Source organism: Hetaerina americana, unplaced genomic scaffold (genome assembly GCF_022747635.1).
Source record: "Hetaerina americana unplaced genomic scaffold, ioHetAmer1.1.p SCAF_2, whole genome shotgun sequence".
Lineage (NCBI taxonomy): Eukaryota > Metazoa > Arthropoda > Insecta > Odonata > Calopterygidae > Hetaerina > Hetaerina americana.
The window spans coordinates 13,430,653-13,449,997 of record NW_027286763.1 but is presented as its reverse complement, the minus strand read 5'-3'; the positions used below and the strand labels follow the sequence as shown (position 1 = coordinate 13,449,997).

Genomic DNA, 19,345 nt, shown 5'->3' with positions numbered 1-19,345 from the left:
GCCAAACAATAGATGTCTTTTGCACTACCATGACAATGCACTTGCACACACTTCTCACAGCTTGTTGTTGTTGAATATTTGGCCAAAAACAGCACTGTCATAATGTCTCAGCCTCCACATTCACCAGACATGGCTCTGTGTTACTTTTTTCTGTTCCCATACATAAAGAGAACCTTAAAGGGCCATCATTTTACAAGCATATATGAGATTACGAATGCATCACATTGAGAGCTAAAAGCTATACCAAAGATTAAGTTCCAGAAGTGTTTATAAGATTGAAAAAAGTGCTGGCATGAGTGTATGTTATACAATCGGAACTTCTTTGAAGGGGAGAACATTGATATAGATGAATAAGTAAAAAATTCTGTCCAAATAACTCAAATTCTCGTTATATTTTGAACACACGTCATATTCCCACACTCAGTTCTAAATAAAATAATATTGAGACTTACATTACAGGCCAATATTGGCTATTTCAGTGTGTTAATGAAAAATAACAAAATATTCAATTTATTTAACAAAAATTCTCTCCACTTGTGTTTAAAAAATACCCATCTTTGCCCATCTTTCATTGCAATGTCATATGAAATGGTTGTCAAATGGCTTCTAATTGAGTATTTTGCTGAATTTATTATTGTACCCAATTGTTAATGCTGCAGTGGGTAAATTTTCTTTCCTGCATACCCAAAGGATATTGGTTCAATTCTTACCAAGTAAGGTTTTCCTCCACTTAGGAATTGGGTGTTAAACTTTATGTAACTATATATTTTTATAATCATATTCTGCTTTTTTTAAAGAGGCGGTCACCTTTTTTCTATTTTTAAATGTAATGGCTTTTCTTAGCCCTGTAGATGGAAAATCTCTTCATGAATGAAAAATGGGAAGTAGCTATCAATCTTGTAAAGATTCAGTTTCAGTTGTAAAACCAATAGCAATATTTAGATTGTCAAAATTTTATTTGAAGGGCAGTATTTTAATATTTTTCTTCTTCCTTGCATTAGGAAAATGGAGAAGTTCAGTGCAATCCCGTTGTTTGCGTAGTAAACTGCCAGCATCCTCAGTTTGTCACTGGAGAGTGCTGCCCCATATGTGGAGGATGTCAGTACCAAAGTCACAAGTACCAAGACCAGGAAATATTTCCTCACCCTACCGATACATGCAGTCTCTGCCAATGTCAGGTAATGACTTCGTCTCCTACAGCAGGACTTAGGTCAGTATATCAGGTTTGACTTTTTCAGGACCATTGGACGAGGGAGTGAGATCATCATGTGAGGTGTTGTCTGTTAATTTACAAAAGTTCTTGGAAATTAAATTGTTTCAGAAAACAACAACAAATCCTCACATTGTATTCCAATATCACCAACCCTCTCAAAATCCAGTAAATTAATCTTTTCTATCTGCAATTCTTACTTCTCTTATGCAATCCATCCAAGGTGTTGTAAGATATCTTATCCCCATCACTGCCACCAATAAAACCACCTCTGACCTTATCCGTAAGTATCAGTCCTTCATTCACTTCAGAAGTTTTGCAAACCCTGGGAACATACTTAAAATAACCAGACCCCTCAATAGAGCATCACCCTCTCCTAAGATCCGACTGACACCATGCAGCATCCCAAATGTAAAACCTGGTCCATTCTAACCGATCACACCCTCTCCCAAGATAACCTTCTGAATTTGCCCTTCCTACCTCATCCTGCTCCTCTAGCAACATTGTATATTTCAGTCATTAAAAACTATTCCTTACTTTTTAAATTGGTCAATGCACCACTCCTCTACATAACAGTATCAAAAATCTTTGAGTTTCAAGTAATCTGTCTTCCCTAACTGCATTTCCCCAGTTTATAAACATGCCTACAATAGTCCTTTTACCTACCCTATCAATCTTTAAGGAGGATTTATTTTTGTCCTTAAAAGGTTTCATTTTTAAAGTAATTCATCTGGTCAAGTGTCTGAGCTTTGCTCTTCTTCTGATATTTCGTAATCTCATGTGTCTTATTTTGTTTTTATGCTTGTATTGTTCATTGCTGTCTTATGAAGCATTTTAATTATGGTGTAATGTGATTTGTGAATTTACTTCATTCATGAGGATACTTCTTAAAAGGTGAACTCAATCAATAATAAATGATATGAGCTTGTCTTCAACAAATATTGACATCATTTTATGTGTTCAATGTTTAGCAAGGAAACATCACATGCTTCCATAAATCCTGCGAATCCAACTGCAGCTATCCTCTCAAGAAATCCTCTGATGGCTGCTGCCCTGACTGCTCTGACTGCTTATTCAGCGGCTTCAAGATTAAGAATGGCACAAGTCTTACCAGACACTCCAGTGATGGTTGTGAGAAATGCACTTGTGTGGTAAGTTATATCATCTATGAAATAATGTGTCTATATTTGTGGGCAGTCATTCTTTAATTCAGAATGCAGTGAAATCTCACTTAATGAGCATGATTCGTTCCAGAATCTAACATACAAATATGTATCCAAAAAAAGGTCTTCGAAAGCTATGACTTAATTATCCATCAGAACTTCTGGAAGGCCATAGTTTCTTGAATTCAAAATAATGACACTACCTTGCATATATTTCTGCTGTGTGCTACTTGAAAAAAATAGGTTAATTTTTGCCTAACTCATCCATACATCTGGTACGCCACTTCACTCGTGGGCCATATATTGTCCCTTCACTCGAGGGAGAGACATGATACATTTAATTCAGTATTTTGTGCTTTATCTAAGAAATGTGTCCATCACTCTCTTTCACTGATTTCTAACAAATTGCCAATGAATATAAAAAATAAACCCACTGTAAATAATGAATAACTGATCGTAGCACTTTTCCACTTGATAAAAATATTTTTATTTACGACCGGGTTTCGATGTAAACGGTGGAAAAGTGCTACAATCAGTTATTCATTATGTTCGACTTCCACCACATCACGCCTGAAGCTACTCAATTTACCACTGTAAATATGTTTAAAACTGAACTTATGAACGATGACAAGTGGGGCAAGTGTGTGAGGTCCCAAGGGAGTACTTTGAAGAGGACTAAGGCCTCATTGCTCTTGGTAGACTATTTTTTTTCAAAATTTTGCTGGACTGAATAGTTTTGCAGACAAATCTATTCATGGAAACTCCCCATTTTCTTTTCTTGTGATTACCATGTTGATAATATCAAAATAACAGCGGAAAGTAGGCGTCACCATAAAAAACCATAAACTCAGTAATCAACCGGAAGGTTAGTTTGTCGGTGATGGTAGAGTTCACTCTCTACTAAGCCTGATGGCATGTGAAATTCACACATCAGTGTAATTAGAGGCCAGATCCTATCCCTGTGCCAGCTATCGTTTCCCAGGAAGTGCTGGTACTCAAAAAATTACACAGCTTGGCTGGAGCTGAGGTTTCCTACATAGGCTAGGAAATCGAACCCAGGTCCTCTGGTCAATAGTTCAACATTCTATCCCTGGACTAGTGCACCCCACAAAACTTAAAACTTATATTTTCATTTACGTACGAGGGTAATTTGAAAAGTTCTTGGAGTGGAATAGAATCAAACGACTTACTTCAGTGAAACTTGATGATGAAGTTTTACTTCGAAACCCAGGTCGTGTGAATAAATCGTTTTCGTCGTTTATTTATCAGTGAAACTTGTTTATTTTTCAGTGTAGTCTCCCGGAACACTAATGCCATTGGTCCAACGATGTTCCAATGTCTTGATCCAATCTCGAAAACTAGATTCCTTCAAGCTTGCAAAATACCTGTGTACTTGAGCTGTTAGTTCTTTGTGTGAAGAGAATCTCCATCCACCGAGGAAAAGTTTGAGCTTTTGCAAGAGATGGAAATTTGATGGTGCCAAATCAGGCATATAAGGCAGATGTGGCCGCAATTTGTATCTTAGTTCACTTATTTTTGTAATGGCAATGGCACTTGTATGTTGGCATGCATTGTTTTGATGAAAGATGAGTTTCTTTCTTGCCAAATCTGGCCTTTTTTTCATTTATCTTTTGCTGAAGTTGGTCCAGGTTAGAGTAGTATTGTCCAGTAATTGTTTGACTATTGGCAAGATAATCTATCTACAGAATCCCTTTCACATCCCAGAAAACTTAAGCCGTTACCTTTTCGGCTGATCGTATTTCCTTTGCTTTCTTTGGTGGTGTTGAATCAACATGTTTCCCCTGCTTTGACTGCTCTTTTGTCTCTGGGGTATGGGAGTGGACCCAAGTTTCGTACGTGGTTACAAACTGGCACAGAAAATCTTGTTGGTTGCTCTTAAAACGGGTCAAGCATTGTTCAAAAATTTTTATATGTTTATGATTCTGCATCAAGAGCCACAGCACCCAAGCAGATAATTTTCTCATCCAATTGCACTGTTGAAATGTGATATGCCCATTCAGATGACATCCCTACGGCTTCAGCGATTTCTTGCTCTTTCAGTCAGTGATCTTCCATTACCATTTTGTGCACTTTTGCAATAATTTCTTGTGTAGTGGCACATTTTGGCCGACCACTACGCGGACCATCATTTAAGCTGTACCAACCAAACTTAAGCTTCATTAAATCAAGAACACAATGTATCTTTCCTGTGTTCTTTATTTACATGCAACTAGTTTCAACGCTTAAGCATCATCATCAGGTGCCTAGTTTGGCCTTTTTCGCTATACTTGCATTTTTTGTGACGCTTAAGCATTGAAACTAGTTGTACGTAAATAAAGAACAGTGGAAAGATACATTGTGTCCTTTATTTAATGAACATGAACTTCCACAAAGTTGAGCCGGGAACAATTGAATATTTAAACTTAAGCTTGTTTGTCCACCTGGCAACCGTTGAATAAGAAGGAACAGAGTCCCCCAGAATGTTCCAAAAGTCGGCATTAAGTTCTTTTTCTTTCATACCTTTCTTTATGAAGTATGTTATTACTGCTCGAATCTCAATTTTTCCCATCTTCACAAATCGCTGCACAGGAGCAACAACAGAGTTCGCACTACAGATGCCTTCCCAGATGTTGTATTAAAGGTTTACTCATAAAGGATTACCTATTACTATGTGGGAAAATTGTTGTGCTAGCGCTGGCATCTGATGGTAGTTCCAAGAACCTTCAGAATTATCCTCATGTATTGAACTTGCAAAATATTTCATTAGCTTTACAATTTTATTTTTATTAAAATTTTGAGTTTCTGGGAAGAGAATAACTCAGTTAATTCACCATTGGATAATCTGTGCATGAATGATTGACAGTTCACTGTATTTACAAATCATCTTTGATGATAGAAAGTTGAGTAAAAGAAATGTTTCTCATTTTTTTAAGGCTGGTGAAGTGTTGTGCGAAAAGAGTATTTGCAAAGATGCATGTGTTCTTGAGAACAAGACATGGCCATCTGGCGCTGAATTTTCCCCAGGTCATGATCCCTGTACCGAGTGTCGATGTTGGGATGGCAATGTCACCTGCCAGGCAGTTTCCTGTCCAGCATTTTGTTCCCATGGTATCTTACTCCCTGGGTCCTGTTGCTTGAACTGTGAAAAGTGTGATTATAGGGTAAGGATTATTTTGAACTTGCCTTTCAGAAGTGTTTTTTTTAGCATTTCTGGAGCATTTTTTAAAAATTTGTCATGTTTATCAGAAGCACTTGTTTTCCTCTATTTTCACATTGACCTGCTTTCTTTGGGCAGTTCATATGTATACAATTCCAATATTGTTGTGAACTGAAGGAGAAAATTATCGCCAATAATCACTTGAAGGTAAAGGTTTCATATGGGAGAGATTAGAGCTCACCTGATGTGTATTTGCCAAGCTCTATATTAGTTGCAATAGCACATAGCTTGGAAAAAGCTCTTGGATAGGCAGAGTCAACCAGGATTGAAGTAGTTGTGGTAGGTATGAGGGTGCCTGCCATGTAGACCAAAACGCAAAAATGTTTTTATTTTCTTTGATCAGTGAACACATCTCCAAAATTTCTGTTTGTTAAAGGTAAAGGTTTGATGTATCATTTGAATTTCATAAAGAAAATGTCAAGAATGAGCAATAGAGAAATTATATTTTAAATACGTCTCTATTGTTTACAAGTTACAAATAAATACATTTAATATATTTCTCAGTCGCAAAGAAGATAAACTGCAATCATTAAATTCTAAACAAGTTTAAAAAGTGTATTTTAAGTGGTCAAAAGCTAATTGTGGATCATGGAGTATAATGTCGCATTTTCAAGGTCAAATTTTAACGTTTGAATCCTGGGCATTGGGTGTACGAGAGTGGTCTTAAAAGTTCTCGGCCAGGCCCATAGATGGCATTACTAGCATTGTTTTTCACAATCATGTTGACAAAACAGCTAGGAAAAATTCATGCCGTGTTGTCCTGCAAATCTTTGTAGGTAGTTATTTGAATCAGTTGCGGGATATGTGTAATCAGAAATGGATTACATCGAGTATCGTGCAGTGGTGAAATTCTTCGTAAAAGAAGGTTTAACGCCAACCGAAATCCATTCTAGGATGGTAAATGTGTATGGGGACTCTTCTCCTTCAATTTCCACCGTGAAGGAATGGATGGCCGAATTTGGACGTGAGACCCCTAACCGCGTAGTTCAGAGAAAGTTATGTTAAAAAAACCAATACCTGTTCATGACCCGCAAGACTTCAAAAACTACTAATCGGGGAATAACTTGGGTACGGGGTATTAAGTTATGGATCTCTAATAGGGGTTTAGGAACCAATTTCTTTTTTTAGTATTAATTGTTAATCCCAAGTATTTTCTTTTTTGGTCGTATGTGAGTTGAACTCGACAATCTGTAATATAATATTATTAAAAAAGAAGCGAGAAGCATTCTTTTTAAGCTTATTTGTGAAATTGATTAGGATTGAAGCCATGCTATTGATTCAGCCATATATTGAAGTGGAAGCCCATACATTCTACACAAACAAACATGCGGGATAGATTTTTCGTAGGATCATCGTCAGTGTTATATCAAACGTTGGAGCTAATTGTATATTGTGTTCTCAGGTGCAGATCTCAACTAAGAAAGTGGTTCTTTATTTTTTTGTTGATTTGTTCAGTTTTGTGAATCAAGAGATGTACTGCTTGGTTTACTAAAACCGTAAGAATTGTTTTAATTTCACACCAGCATACAGGTCTGTGTGCTGGCAAAGTTGCAAATGTAACAGACCAATTGATAATAAAGAATTGGTTTACGAAGCACATATGAAATAATTTCAGCTTGCATGATTCATGCTTATCAGTTAGAAGTTATTTGCTGGTTGTGAAAATTTAGCCAGTACAGATTTACTTATAGCCTAATATTTCTTATGATTAATTCATCACATCAATGCTGCACTATTAGGTGCAGGTCATTCATGATTGCATATGCATTCATATTCCAAATGAGTGTTATAAAATATAAATTTCCTTATTATATGTTTTTGAATAGAATATGTAATGATGCATTTTATACTTAGGGAAAGCTGTATGATGAAAGTGAAGTCTTTCAGCCTGATGGAGAAAGTTGTTCCCAGTGCACATGTCACAAAGGAAATGTTACGTGTGATTTTACATGCAGTGAGCAACAAACAATAGAGGAAGAATGAAGTTAACCCCACCCCACAGTGTTTTCTCCCCACCATAGTGTTTTTATAGACTAAAAGGCTTTGTGTTTTTACCAATATACCTCAAGAAATGTTGAAACTTAATAGTAAGTATCTAATTAATGTGAAACTACAAAAATGCAAAACTTATTCTCAGATTAGCTAACTTAACCTATGATTATTGTGTTTCAATTGTGAAAATTTTTATTCTTTAAAAGTATATTTTTTAAGAGATTTGTTGATCAAATTTAGGTATTTTTGTGAGAGACCATTAACTTATCTTGGTTTACAAGGTGCTTCAGCCTACTCATTGGTTTCAATTGAAATGTTACTCTAGTTGACATAGCATTTAGCAGCAGTCATTCCATATTTAATTAATATCCAACCTGTAGTTGCTATGCATGGTTTGAAGATTATCCAAAGATGATTGATCAGTTGAACTCTGAGAGACTATATTTTTCTATGATAATGTAATTGTCCTAAGATGGTTCTCCACCCATAATTCAACTGCCTCCCCTCTCTTGAAGATTGTCTTACTGCATATACTATCAAATTAAGATCGATGGAAATCCAGTTGGCCCGCACTTTCTAGCTCAAAAGGGGTCAGTCTTAAGTAACATTGTAGAGGCAAAATGTTTATTCCTTCACCCATTTCTCTGGGCAATCATGGCTTTATTGTCCCATTCCATTGGTGATATGGTAATAGTTCAGTTCAATGCCAATTGCCTCAGGCCAAGGGTTTTATTGGTATTTGTTTATGGTGCCCTCTAAATTTAGAGAGTTGAAATTTTGTACAACCCTGCAAGTTCCGTAATAAGTGAGGAGCATTTCACATTTTTTATTCCGTTTTTTTACTCACAATAGCTACGTGTTCCTAAATTTCATCAAACAAATATTTCATTTGCCCAGAGTTGATTACTCAATGCAATTAAGCCACAATGAATACTTTTATGAAGTATTATTTTAATGAAGTATTATGGTGACACAAGTGAGTAATGAATGAGCAATGAATTATTTTAATGAAGTATTATGGTGACACAAGAAATTTTGAAGGAACCTTGCAAATATCTTAGGTTACCTGTTCATAGCATCTCATTAATCAGGTATCAAGTGCAATTGTATCCATCATGTTTCATTGTAAAAAATGATCTGCTCCTCAGCCCTTAAGCCACCGAGTGTGAAATAGAGCAATGAATGTGCTTTCACTAATAATGTAGGCACTGCAGACTTGTGTCTCTGTTGGTATCATCACTGGCTGTTAATATTGCAGTTATCCCTTCTAGCTTGATAATATTGGCATGCAGCACTTGTGGCATTTCAATTTTATATTCTACTTTGTAAACAAAAATTTAGATGTGTACGCCTTAATTTGAAGTAAAAAATATCTCCTCAATTTTATATTTGTGTAATAAAAATCTACTTGCATCATAGTCCTGTATTTTGAATGATACTCTTCTAAGTAATATACTCAAATTTTAGTGTTTACCTAAAAAATTGGCCAGTGTTTGAGCATGGACATCATCACATTGAACCCCTTGTACTCAGCATCCTCTAGTGAGGCCCAACTTTTTTCCCGATTCCTTTATATCTTTTCAATTCATTGCAACTGGATAGCCTGAGTGATCTATTTAATTGAATCTTACCAATGAATTCATGAAAACTCAATCACCGTTATAATTTTATTGGAATTATTTTGTTCCAAAGGTATGGCTGATGCTTTTCATCTTCAAATTCAACTCTCCCATGGCTGTTTCTCATTAGAAATGCCAAGGAATTTATCCAATAATTTTCAAGTGAAGTATAATTAGTGAGAATTTTTGACAAATGGTTCAAATTTTTAGCATCAACTTCAAAATCATGATATTGACAAAAATTTTCAAAATAACTTTACTATTTTTTTGGAACATAATAGCCCTGTGGTAGAGCACTGAGCAACTGATTGGAGAGCCTTGCTTTGATAACTGGGGATGCCTCCGGCTGCCCTCTAGTTCACCCAAGCCATGTTGCTTTTTAGTACTACTGGTAAACCACGGGCGGCACAGGGATAGGATGTGCTCCCTTCCCTATCCTAATGGTGAATTTCATACATGGTAGGGTTTGGTACTTGGTGTACTCTATCCTCACCTATCAAAACAATCTTTGGGTTGATTAATGGGGTTATCTATCATGCAAGTGATGGTGTCACATTAAAAACACAATTGAAGATGGCCACAGGAAATCAACTCGTATTCATACCAAGGAATAATTATGGATAAGAGTATAAATGACTCCTGAAAGTAAGATGACCCAACCTACTCGGCAGAGACAAGGCTTCCCCAGTCATCATCATGCAAATTCCTTACAAAGTAGCAGCTGTGGAGAAGGAGACAGAAGGGGCCCAAAAAAATTGGAATAGGGACTTGCAGAATAGAGGAAATATAGATATTTCAGGGTTGTGGGGGTGAGATGGAAGGATAGCAGGGATTAATGAAGTGATGGTTTTAGAGTAATATACAATCAAGTGAGGAGCTAGAAAGGTGTGGCTTTAGAAGTGAAGAAAAAGGTTGAAGGAAGCAGAGTGAAGATGGAGCTAGTCACTAATAGAATATTATAAGTAGAAGTAAAAGCAAAGCCAACAAACGTGGTTATTATTCACTTGTACCGGCTAATGAGTAACCATTTGGAGGAAAAAAGGATTGTGAAGGATTGGAATGTGGGGGTGGGAGGATGGAAAAATGGGAGTGAGGTTGGGCACTATGGCTTTGAAATGGCTGTAGAGAAAAAGCATCAAAGTTCTGTAGGAGACAGTTTAATCATTACAAACACTTGGTTTTAACACCACAACAGGATGGGCATACAAGATAAATTGCTAGGGATCACTGAGGAATGTTTATGTCATCTCTCTGTATCTTCTCCATGTGGAATTACAGTTTGACCTTCACCCCACTGAGTGGACTATCTTCACTTCCTTTGTAAAATCTCTGGCGAGTGAAGTGGCTTTTGTAAAATTTTCTGTGATACAGAGGAAACTTTTAAGGTTGAACAGTGACCAATAGCCTCCCCTACCCCAGGCCACTCTCTACCAAATGAGTGATTGCAAATTTTATGATATGGTCCAAAATTCATCCAGTGTCAATTCCTCCTTTGTGGAACTAATTTCTTATGCAAATCTCTCAAGTTTTGTTCCCTTGGCTCTCATTTGTTTCTAATCTGTCAACTCGCCCATCAGTGACAACAGTTCTTGGATCATTCCCAAACCTCTTTCCACTGGCATTCAGCTCCTCTACACATTGTCATCTCCCTCCATTAGCCTGCAAATGATATAGCGTACACCATTGAGCCTCTGGTCCACTCATCTCTTTTCCTTTCTTCAACCAACTTCTCATTAGTGCTATTAAGATTTTCTCAAAATATATTTTTACTCATGATGCTGAACCGCAGCATGTCAATTCGTGGAATATTACCAAATTTATTGTATTTTAAAACTGAAACCACTAAATAGCTGAATGATAGGCACCCCTTCCATTGAGAACAGAACTATATAATGCTGTTATTTTTTCTGTGAATAACGCTCATTCAACTTTATATTTCAATGAAAATACTACAACTTCCATTTTTTTAAACTATCATCATTTTAAGACTCAATTTTAGCATTATCCACAAATTTGAAAAATCTAAGAAGACAGTTCTGAATGAAAACTGCTCCATGTAAAAACTGAAGCTTTTGTAATATCCTGAGAAACTTAACCATTCATCATGTAGAGCAAAATATAAATTCATTGATACCATGAAGTGTAAAACTGCTGTTGAATTAATAAAATGGGAAAATAAGTGAATTCCAAAAAAGGCATCAGCAATATTATTTGGCATAATGTCATACATAAGTCAAACAGTAGTGTATACATTTTGTATTCACAATTAATACATATAAATACAACCACAGCTTCCTTTTCTTCATAAATCATAAGATAAACAATTTTTCCCACTCTGTGCGCACATTTAACAGGCATGTCTGACTAAAACACAGCCACGATCATCAAAGCAAGCACCACTGGATACAAAAGGGCAAGACTGCCCATTATTGTCAAGAATCAAAGGCCAGATTTATATTGAAGGCCAAACATTGAAGTTCATGACTAGGGATTAAATCTTATTACTCAAAGACACTACCAGAATAACTAAAAGTAAGCCTTTAAGTTGAATATTAAAATGTTATACCTTTGTGCCTTTATGAAATAAAACCATACATCAACAAGTAATTATGTTTTACTATATTGGTCAATAGTACATAGACAATTACACAGTGAATATAAAAGTGTGTACTTAATGAGCATTTTGTTGATGAATAATTGATACATGGAACCTTTTCCCGTGTTTGCCATGAAATAGAATGTAAATATTGGCCCGAGGATTTTAGCGCATTTAAAATTTAGAGTAAATTACAAAAATGCTTAAGATGCAATATTTGCTGAGACAAGTTTGCAGCAAGGAATGTGGACAAGTTGAAATAACTCAAGCCTATGGCACTGGTTTTTTTTAACAAATGAGACAATGATGTGAACTTGAAGCATTGTCAGACAAAGTCTCTCAGCATGGCAATGAGGCATGGGACTCATAAATATGAAAAATTGTAATCCTTAACAAGATTTTAAATTATCTTATCCCATTGATTCATAACAAACTTTAAGTAATACTTTAACTATGCAAAGTTTTTTATCCTGTCCATTCATCTATATGGCCCTAATAGAGAAAGACTGGATGCAAATAACAGAAGGGTAACATGAAGATAAGACCTTCGTTGCCAAGAATAGATTATATTTTAAGTACTAACTTACTAGGAGGCTATTTTACAGCATTAAGTGGAAGACTACAAATGAAAATAAAATATATTCTTTTCTGTCAATATCACTTTATAATTTTATTAGAATAACTCGCATCAAGGCAATTGTTTTTATCAGGATATCAAATCATTCACTAATATTCTAAACTACTTTCTACTTAATTTTAGGGACTAGCACAAATAGAATCTTAATCCTTTTGTTCACAGTGAAGATACAGCAATTTTATTACAAAAGTCAAAGAAGGGCTACGAGTATTAATAATAAATAGCCTCTCACCATGGATGAAGTTGAACAACAATGAGGAATTCAAATAAAGCATTGAAAATTCCAATATTGGCCGACTGTGACTGGTTTTCAGTGCAGTAAACCCTCAATTTAATGGAAAATATACAATTCAAGTTTAGTAGATAGTTTTCAGAAGCCAGAGGTCACCAGTCCATATGAAGCAGAAACCCTTGACATTTTTCATTAGCTGACAGTGTTCACTAATCCCAATGGTAGTTTGAACTTCAAAAGCAATTTGCATCATTTAGTTGCATTTATTTAATCTCCTTCAATGTTCCATTAACACCAGTCAGACTGATATTTGCCTATTAATACCAAGGACAGAAAGAGAGAAAAATGTACTGAATGAAATTCTGAAATAGGTCAAGACAAAATCGTTTTGCTCCTTTCCACAATTATTTGTACTCAATTGTTAATTGGTTCCAACCAAATACAGACAGCCACACATGATGAATAAAATCCACCAAGGAAAGCTTGCATACCTAGCAATTTATGTTTCACGATAGCTAATATGGGTTCAGGGATTTGTATGACCCCAAATTTTGCTGACTGAATGCCTCCTTTGGTGGTAAAACACACTTATGCCACCTCACTAAGGCACCTTTATCTCCTTCCAAATCTCAATTCAAGACACCATTCCTTGTCATGACATTTCATATGGATTCTCTGCTTTTCCCAAGTCTTGATCACTATCCTCAACTACTTGTGGTCATAAATGTCTAAGCTGTCTAAAATTTCATAATATCGAAAATATAAAGTGGATATTGTCATCCTGTTGGATTCCCTTAATAATTCTAAGTTTACAGCATCATCATGATATGACAATGAAGCCATGTCAAGTGGATTCACTGTCTTTTTATAACAAAATAGGATGATTCCTGTTTATTGTTTCCATTATCAGATTCTATAGAATTTCAGCTTAGGCACAGAACTAACTCTCCTAATGGTTTGCCCCAGTTACTGATGACTGAATAATTTCACAATTATCACAAATGATAGTACTTTTCATGGCAAAATAAGTGGTAAAAAATCATGATTTTTACATTTTAAAGCATAAAAAACATGTTGACATGAGATTTTCCTTTAAACACACATCCTCACTCACTCAGTTTACATCCAGCTGTGGAACTTTCTCAAAAATTCCACTCATACCACAATTTGACATCAAAAAATAACACAGGAAAACATCTTAAATGTGATAACAACCACTACCATCAGGAAAATGGATATTTCTGAATAGGTACGTTAAGAGGCCTAAGGATGGCTAAAAAAATGATGTTGAATTTCAGGCATCTTGAAATGCAATAAAAAACCAAAGTGTTTGTCCTTAAGGGTTTCTTTATATGCATTCATTTTCAGCACGACACTTTCATCGGCATTCTAGTTTGCCTTATCAAAAGATGAAGGAGAAAAACACTCCATCAGATGGAAATGTCAGCACCACTCCAAGAAGGTCATCATGATTTTAAAAAGTTTTCAGTAGCAAACTTAAGTATGACATGGAACATACTAGCATCACTTCAAAATGTTATAGATGGAATACCAGAAAATATGAATGTGAAGAGTAATATATTTACTTGTACATTCAACAACCAATGGTACGAAAAAACTATTACTATAGACTTGAGAGAACCAAGACCAATGAAGTTGAAGTTAGGTCATTTCATTGTAGTGCTTACATGCTGAAAATCAATATCCAGACAGTAGCTGGGAAGTTTAATTTCAAGCCAAATAGTGATAGTTACCATATCATGCCAGAAGAATTGTATCATGTCCCAAACACACAATTTTTGCCATCAGACGTATCATTCTGCAATACATCTTTTCAAATTCAATCAAAAAATTTCACAAAAACTTATCCACATGTATTAGGCATGAAAAACAATAAAAATTCAATTAATGTAAATAATTACATGGAATTACTACAAAATTCTTCATTGAAGTTTCTTGGTAACCATGAGTGCAATCACTCTTGACTTTTTTTCAACATTGATTTCCAAGCTGAGAGTCTGAACAGAACAGTTATGGCTGTGTATCCAAATAGAAAGGCACATTGTTTCTTTTCATTCACTACAAATTAGGAATAACCTATTCATATTTTATAAATTACAGTTTTTACAATCTTTTGGTTCTCCTACTGTACAATAACCAGCAAATGTAATACATTTCAATGGCTGATTTTGGGAGGAACTACTAATTAATGCACTGACCTAAATTTCTATTTGTTATTGAGGACTATGATGTTTATTTTCTAAATGGCTTGTATCCGCTCCCTTTGTGGTTTTCTTGTTTCCAACAGAGAGCTTATTAATTAGCCCTTCCACCATGGCAGCATCAACTAATCCAACGAACTTGTCAGCAACTTGGCCATTTGTGACAGCCACTACAGCAGGTACAGCTTTCACTTCAAATGTGTGAACTAACTCAGGACAGTCCTCCACGTCAATCACGGCAAGATCAACGTCAGTAGAAGTGGCTAATAATTTGCGAAGAAGAGGAGTCAATATTTGGCATGGCTCACACCACTCAGCATGGAAGTTGACCAGCACAGGAATGTCACTGTTCATCACACGCTCCATGAAAGTGTCCGAATCAGTAACATCAAATACTTTTCTGTGTGGTGGGGATTGAAAAAAACTGCGATTGTGGCGTGACAGGATTCTTGCCATTCGAACCGCTACCCACCTGGGACAGCTAACAAGACTTTGAAGCAAGACCATTTTTATTCCTTGGTATTCAACACACAATGCTAATTAGCTTTGCCACAACGTATAGATTTAATTTGAAATTGATGACCAAAAAAGTCAAACCTATTTTCCAATATCTTACTTGATGGGGAACATAGTCCAGAGTACTCCAAAAGATACAATTAGTTTAAAGTCTCCACTGCTTGATAGGCTGAGCATGACGTGGAACCATTAAATCAGAGAAGAGATAGCAGATGAACCCACAGAGAGTAGACAATGCTAGGAAAACAATCATGGATATCCTCCAAAAGAAAAAATTGTCAAACACCTGAAATAGAATGGTAGTAATCACATTAGAACATTGTCAATTCTAACCATTATTGGCAATACAAACAGATGATTTGAAATACTAAATTGGTAGCTTTAAGTTTCTTAGCTTTTCAGAACTTCTAAATGGAATAAGTAGTTATAACATATGCATTTAAATTTAAGGTTCACACCTTTTAAAATTAAAATAATTTTCTAAAGTCTCAGTTACCCCTTCTAGCATTGAAAATGCATCACTTTCACCACATGGCAAGCATCATCCTGTCATTCTCTATAACACGGAACTAACTAATAACCTCAAGTATACACCCTCCTCTGTTACTAGTTACGCTTATAAAACTGTGATATTTATTGTTATCTGCTTACCTAGAGACAATTAATTGTTCGAGAAAGTTGTGCAAGGAACACCAATTTTGTAACATTTAAATTCTGTGATATTCTTCTTTAAGCAATAAAATGATTGACTTCCCCTAAGCCAATTTACTTACTCCTCAATTTACCCCAAATAGTTCCTACACAAGCTATTCCAGGTTTTCCAAATGTGGCCATCATGCCAAAAGGACTAGATCAACAGAGTACAATCTGAACATTAAACAGTTTTGGTCTTGTGCTAAAAATTTCTGAAATATTGACAAAAAGTTTAAATGAAAGACTAAATCACTGTTTAAAATAAAGCATAATGCATTTAATCTAGCAATGTAATCTCTAAAGTATTGACTAAATATTTCTCTAAGACATACTGTTCAACCCAAAGAAGCAATTTGACCCACCTTTTACTACAACCATACAGTTAGTTTCATTTACAGCCTCTAAAGATAAATGTTTTGAGAAAACATCATCCATAGATGTCACTCCTTGGCCAAAGAATAGCTTACTCATTCTTTTAAAGATATTTCTAGTACATCAGTTTACCCATCCTTTATTTTATTCAATTTACCTCTGTCTTCTAAAATTAAACCTTATGTTTTAAGTCTAGCTTTATTATTCCTTTATTCAAAGCCGGTAACAAAGTAAATGTCACCATCTACAGACCATTCATAATACAGTCTTTAGTGCCCTATACCTTTGAGAGCCTTATTGTTTACCAATTATTATTATTGGTAATCTACTGTTAAGGTAGGTTTTGGATGGATACTGACTGATCATCAAAACATTCCTTAGCTCAATTCAAAAACATAACCTGACACCTCACATTATATCTCATTATTTTTCCATCCGCCATACTTCCCTCCTCCCTTCATTCCGTCCAACATTCTCAATGTACCGATGCCCCTTCTTTGTTCGCCGAACATTCTATTATCTATCACAATTGTCAACATCCCAATGCCAATCAAAACGTTCTGTAGTCATCTTTCCTGCCTCCTTTTGACTTCACCGATCAATCTCTACTCCTCCCCCATCGAGCACTTCCTTATTTGTCTTCCTTTTGGTCCATTCTAACTTCTCCACAAACCCATTTCAAAAGCCTCGAATCTATACCTATCATCCTACTTCGATGACCATGTTTCCACATCGTACAAAACCATGCTCCATATCAAATTTGACAAGATTTTCTTTAAGATCCTTGTCGTCAATTTCCTCTGCCTAGTGAATGCTTTTTTCCTAATTCTTCTTCTGAGGTTCCAACTACTCTTCGCATCATTGAAAAGATCACAAATTCCCAAAGATGGTGTTGCTTGGATTCAATCGTGGCTCAGGCTACGTCAGATGTGGCATTTTAAGTCTCCAACTAGATTCAACCCCCTCGAACAATGCACACTACTTGCCAATATTCTTATTCACCACACATTTCACAACCAAATAAACTATCCGATATTGCCAGAAAAACTTCCCTTCAGATATCCCCTGGAAATCACCAGAAAATGTGCCTGGTTTACCTTACCTTAGTTGGTAAAAATTATATCGTATTTTGTCATTACATAAATAATGAGAAACTAACATGTATTTTCCGAATACGCTGTCCGCTACACTTTAGAATATTACAAACCACCTGGGCAAAATTCACAACTACTTAATTATTTTGATGTTCTGTACAATTTATTGACTTGAATACAAGATAATATTGAGCAATCCTCTGTAGTTATTAATGTTATTCACAATTTAACTTCTGAGATACAGTTAGCAACAATGAACAACATTATATAAGTTATCTGATATAGTTTCAATGCATTTATATCTTATTAATGTTTTCTGTCCCAAATTTTATCACAAATGTACACTTAACTAGTAGGTATGCATTCATGTATCAACTTCCTTTTTGACATTTGATTTTATGTTAAAAAAGCTTTTTTAAATATATTTCTTCAAGATTGAATCCCATAAATAAATTCTAACATTAAAATAATGCAAAAGTGCTAATGCATTAAAAGTAATAGTGGCAGAATGACAAGGCATTAGGTGCGAACTGAGTAGGTATGCAACGAAATTTGTTAGAGCATTTCGACTACTTAAGCAGCGAATTTAATAGAAATAGATAGAACTGCAGCCAAGCACTAAGCGATGCTTAAGTTAAGACATTAAGTAAACTTAAAACAAAATGAACATTCAACTGCAACTTGATAATTTGCATATTGCGTCTCTACAATTCGCAATAAAATATTAAGATGTATGACCTTAATACACTAACATTACCTTTATTATAGTATGATCATCCTGATTTTCTGGCTCCCGAGGAATGACTAACAGAATGACTGTTATTATTAGAGAAATAAGGATGGACGAAGGCCCTAAGTTCTTTTGAGTCCGGTAGGATAAGATGCAAAGCGTAAAACTTAATGCCCATAGGCTAATTATGATAAATAGACCCACTCCAAGTCCAAAAACTTGCACTGTCATAACCTGAAAGATACATTAAAATCCATTAAAATCTTGATACTTGGTGTTGTTCCCCGAATACTTATTCTCGGGGCAAATACCTTCAATTAAGATGACTACAAGCACAGAAAATCTCGCTCATACAGAAATCGAAACATGTTTTACTTCGTCCAACGATCACTTCCAAGTCCTATACCATATTCTAAATAAATGTAAATTCAGTGTACCAGTAATTTCTACATTCCTACCTTGACAAAATCCTTCACATACTTCTCGGAAGGCACATATATAATTACGTCATCCAACCGAACAAGACAATTTATATATGTCGTCACATCCGCTTAAGCAGCTGCTTCAAGAGCGCGTCCATTTGGAAAAGTGAATAAGCAAGGCATTCAACTGTGAACTATAAAAGCCAGGAACCTGTCTCATCAGATCATTCAATCGTAGTTCCATCAGTATTAATAGTCAGACGGCAATGGATGCATAGAATTGCATCGTGAAAACGGGTGCCCTCTTCTTTGCACGTTTTCAAATATAATTCTGAGTTGTGTTCGCGTGTTGATCATGGCCAGAATATTGGCGTTACGTTATTTATGGATTCAGTTGTGGTGTATCCTCTTTTATACAGTTTTTAATTCTAATTGTTTTGAGGTAAGTGAAACTATTATTAGCCTTAGGATTAGTTGTCTCTTCCAGTCTAGGCCTCACATGTTTGTCTTAACTTGGTAGAGCAAGTCTTATGTGAATTCACATCTAGAAATGCGCAAAGAGCTGCAAAAAAATGCCAATGAAGACAAAAGTGGTAGTATTCTCTCTTTTGGTGCGAACCGACGTAATGA

The 19,345-nt window shown here is 35.6% G+C and overlaps 2 protein-coding genes across 3 annotated transcripts in view; one reads left to right on the top strand and one right to left on the bottom strand.

Moving 5' to 3' along the window:
• The window catches only part of LOC139687888 (uncharacterized), a 32,724-nt gene extending 23,756 nt beyond the window's left edge, over positions 1-8,968 (top strand). The window contains exons 11-14 of the mRNA XM_071585222.1: positions 1,002-1,178; positions 2,182-2,361; positions 5,307-5,534; positions 7,445-8,968. Of these exons, the coding sequence (XP_071441323.1) occupies positions 1,002-1,178; positions 2,182-2,361; positions 5,307-5,534; positions 7,445-7,573 (714 nt within the window). The 3' untranslated portion in view covers positions 7,574-8,968. The remainder of the gene's footprint in view (positions 1-1,001; positions 1,179-2,181; positions 2,362-5,306; positions 5,535-7,444) is intronic.
• Positions 8,969-11,392: 2,424 nt separating this feature from the next.
• On the bottom strand, positions 11,393-18,814 carry LOC139687418 (thioredoxin-like). Of its 2 annotated transcripts, none has more exons than XM_071584536.1 (3): positions 18,752-18,814; positions 18,321-18,527; positions 11,393-15,690 (listed from the first exon to the last, which is right to left on the bottom strand). In XM_071584536.1, exon 3 carries the CDS (start codon positions 15,393-15,395, stop codon positions 14,901-14,903), a length of 495 nt encoding a protein of 164 aa, XP_071440637.1. In that variant the 5' UTR covers positions 15,396-15,690; positions 18,321-18,527; positions 18,752-18,814; the 3' UTR covers positions 11,393-14,900. The 2 variants fall into 2 exon arrangements, with proteins under 2 accessions (XP_071440637.1, XP_071440638.1); XM_071584537.1 differs by lacking the exon at positions 18,752-18,814 and adding an exon at positions 18,605-18,745.
• Positions 18,815-19,345: the final 531 nt, after the last annotated feature.

Coding starts and splice junctions, on each gene's coding strand:
- LOC139687418 (XM_071584536.1), bottom strand. CDS start 15,395: ATGGTCTTGCTTCAAAGTCTTGTTAGCTGTCCCAGGTGGGTAGCGGTT.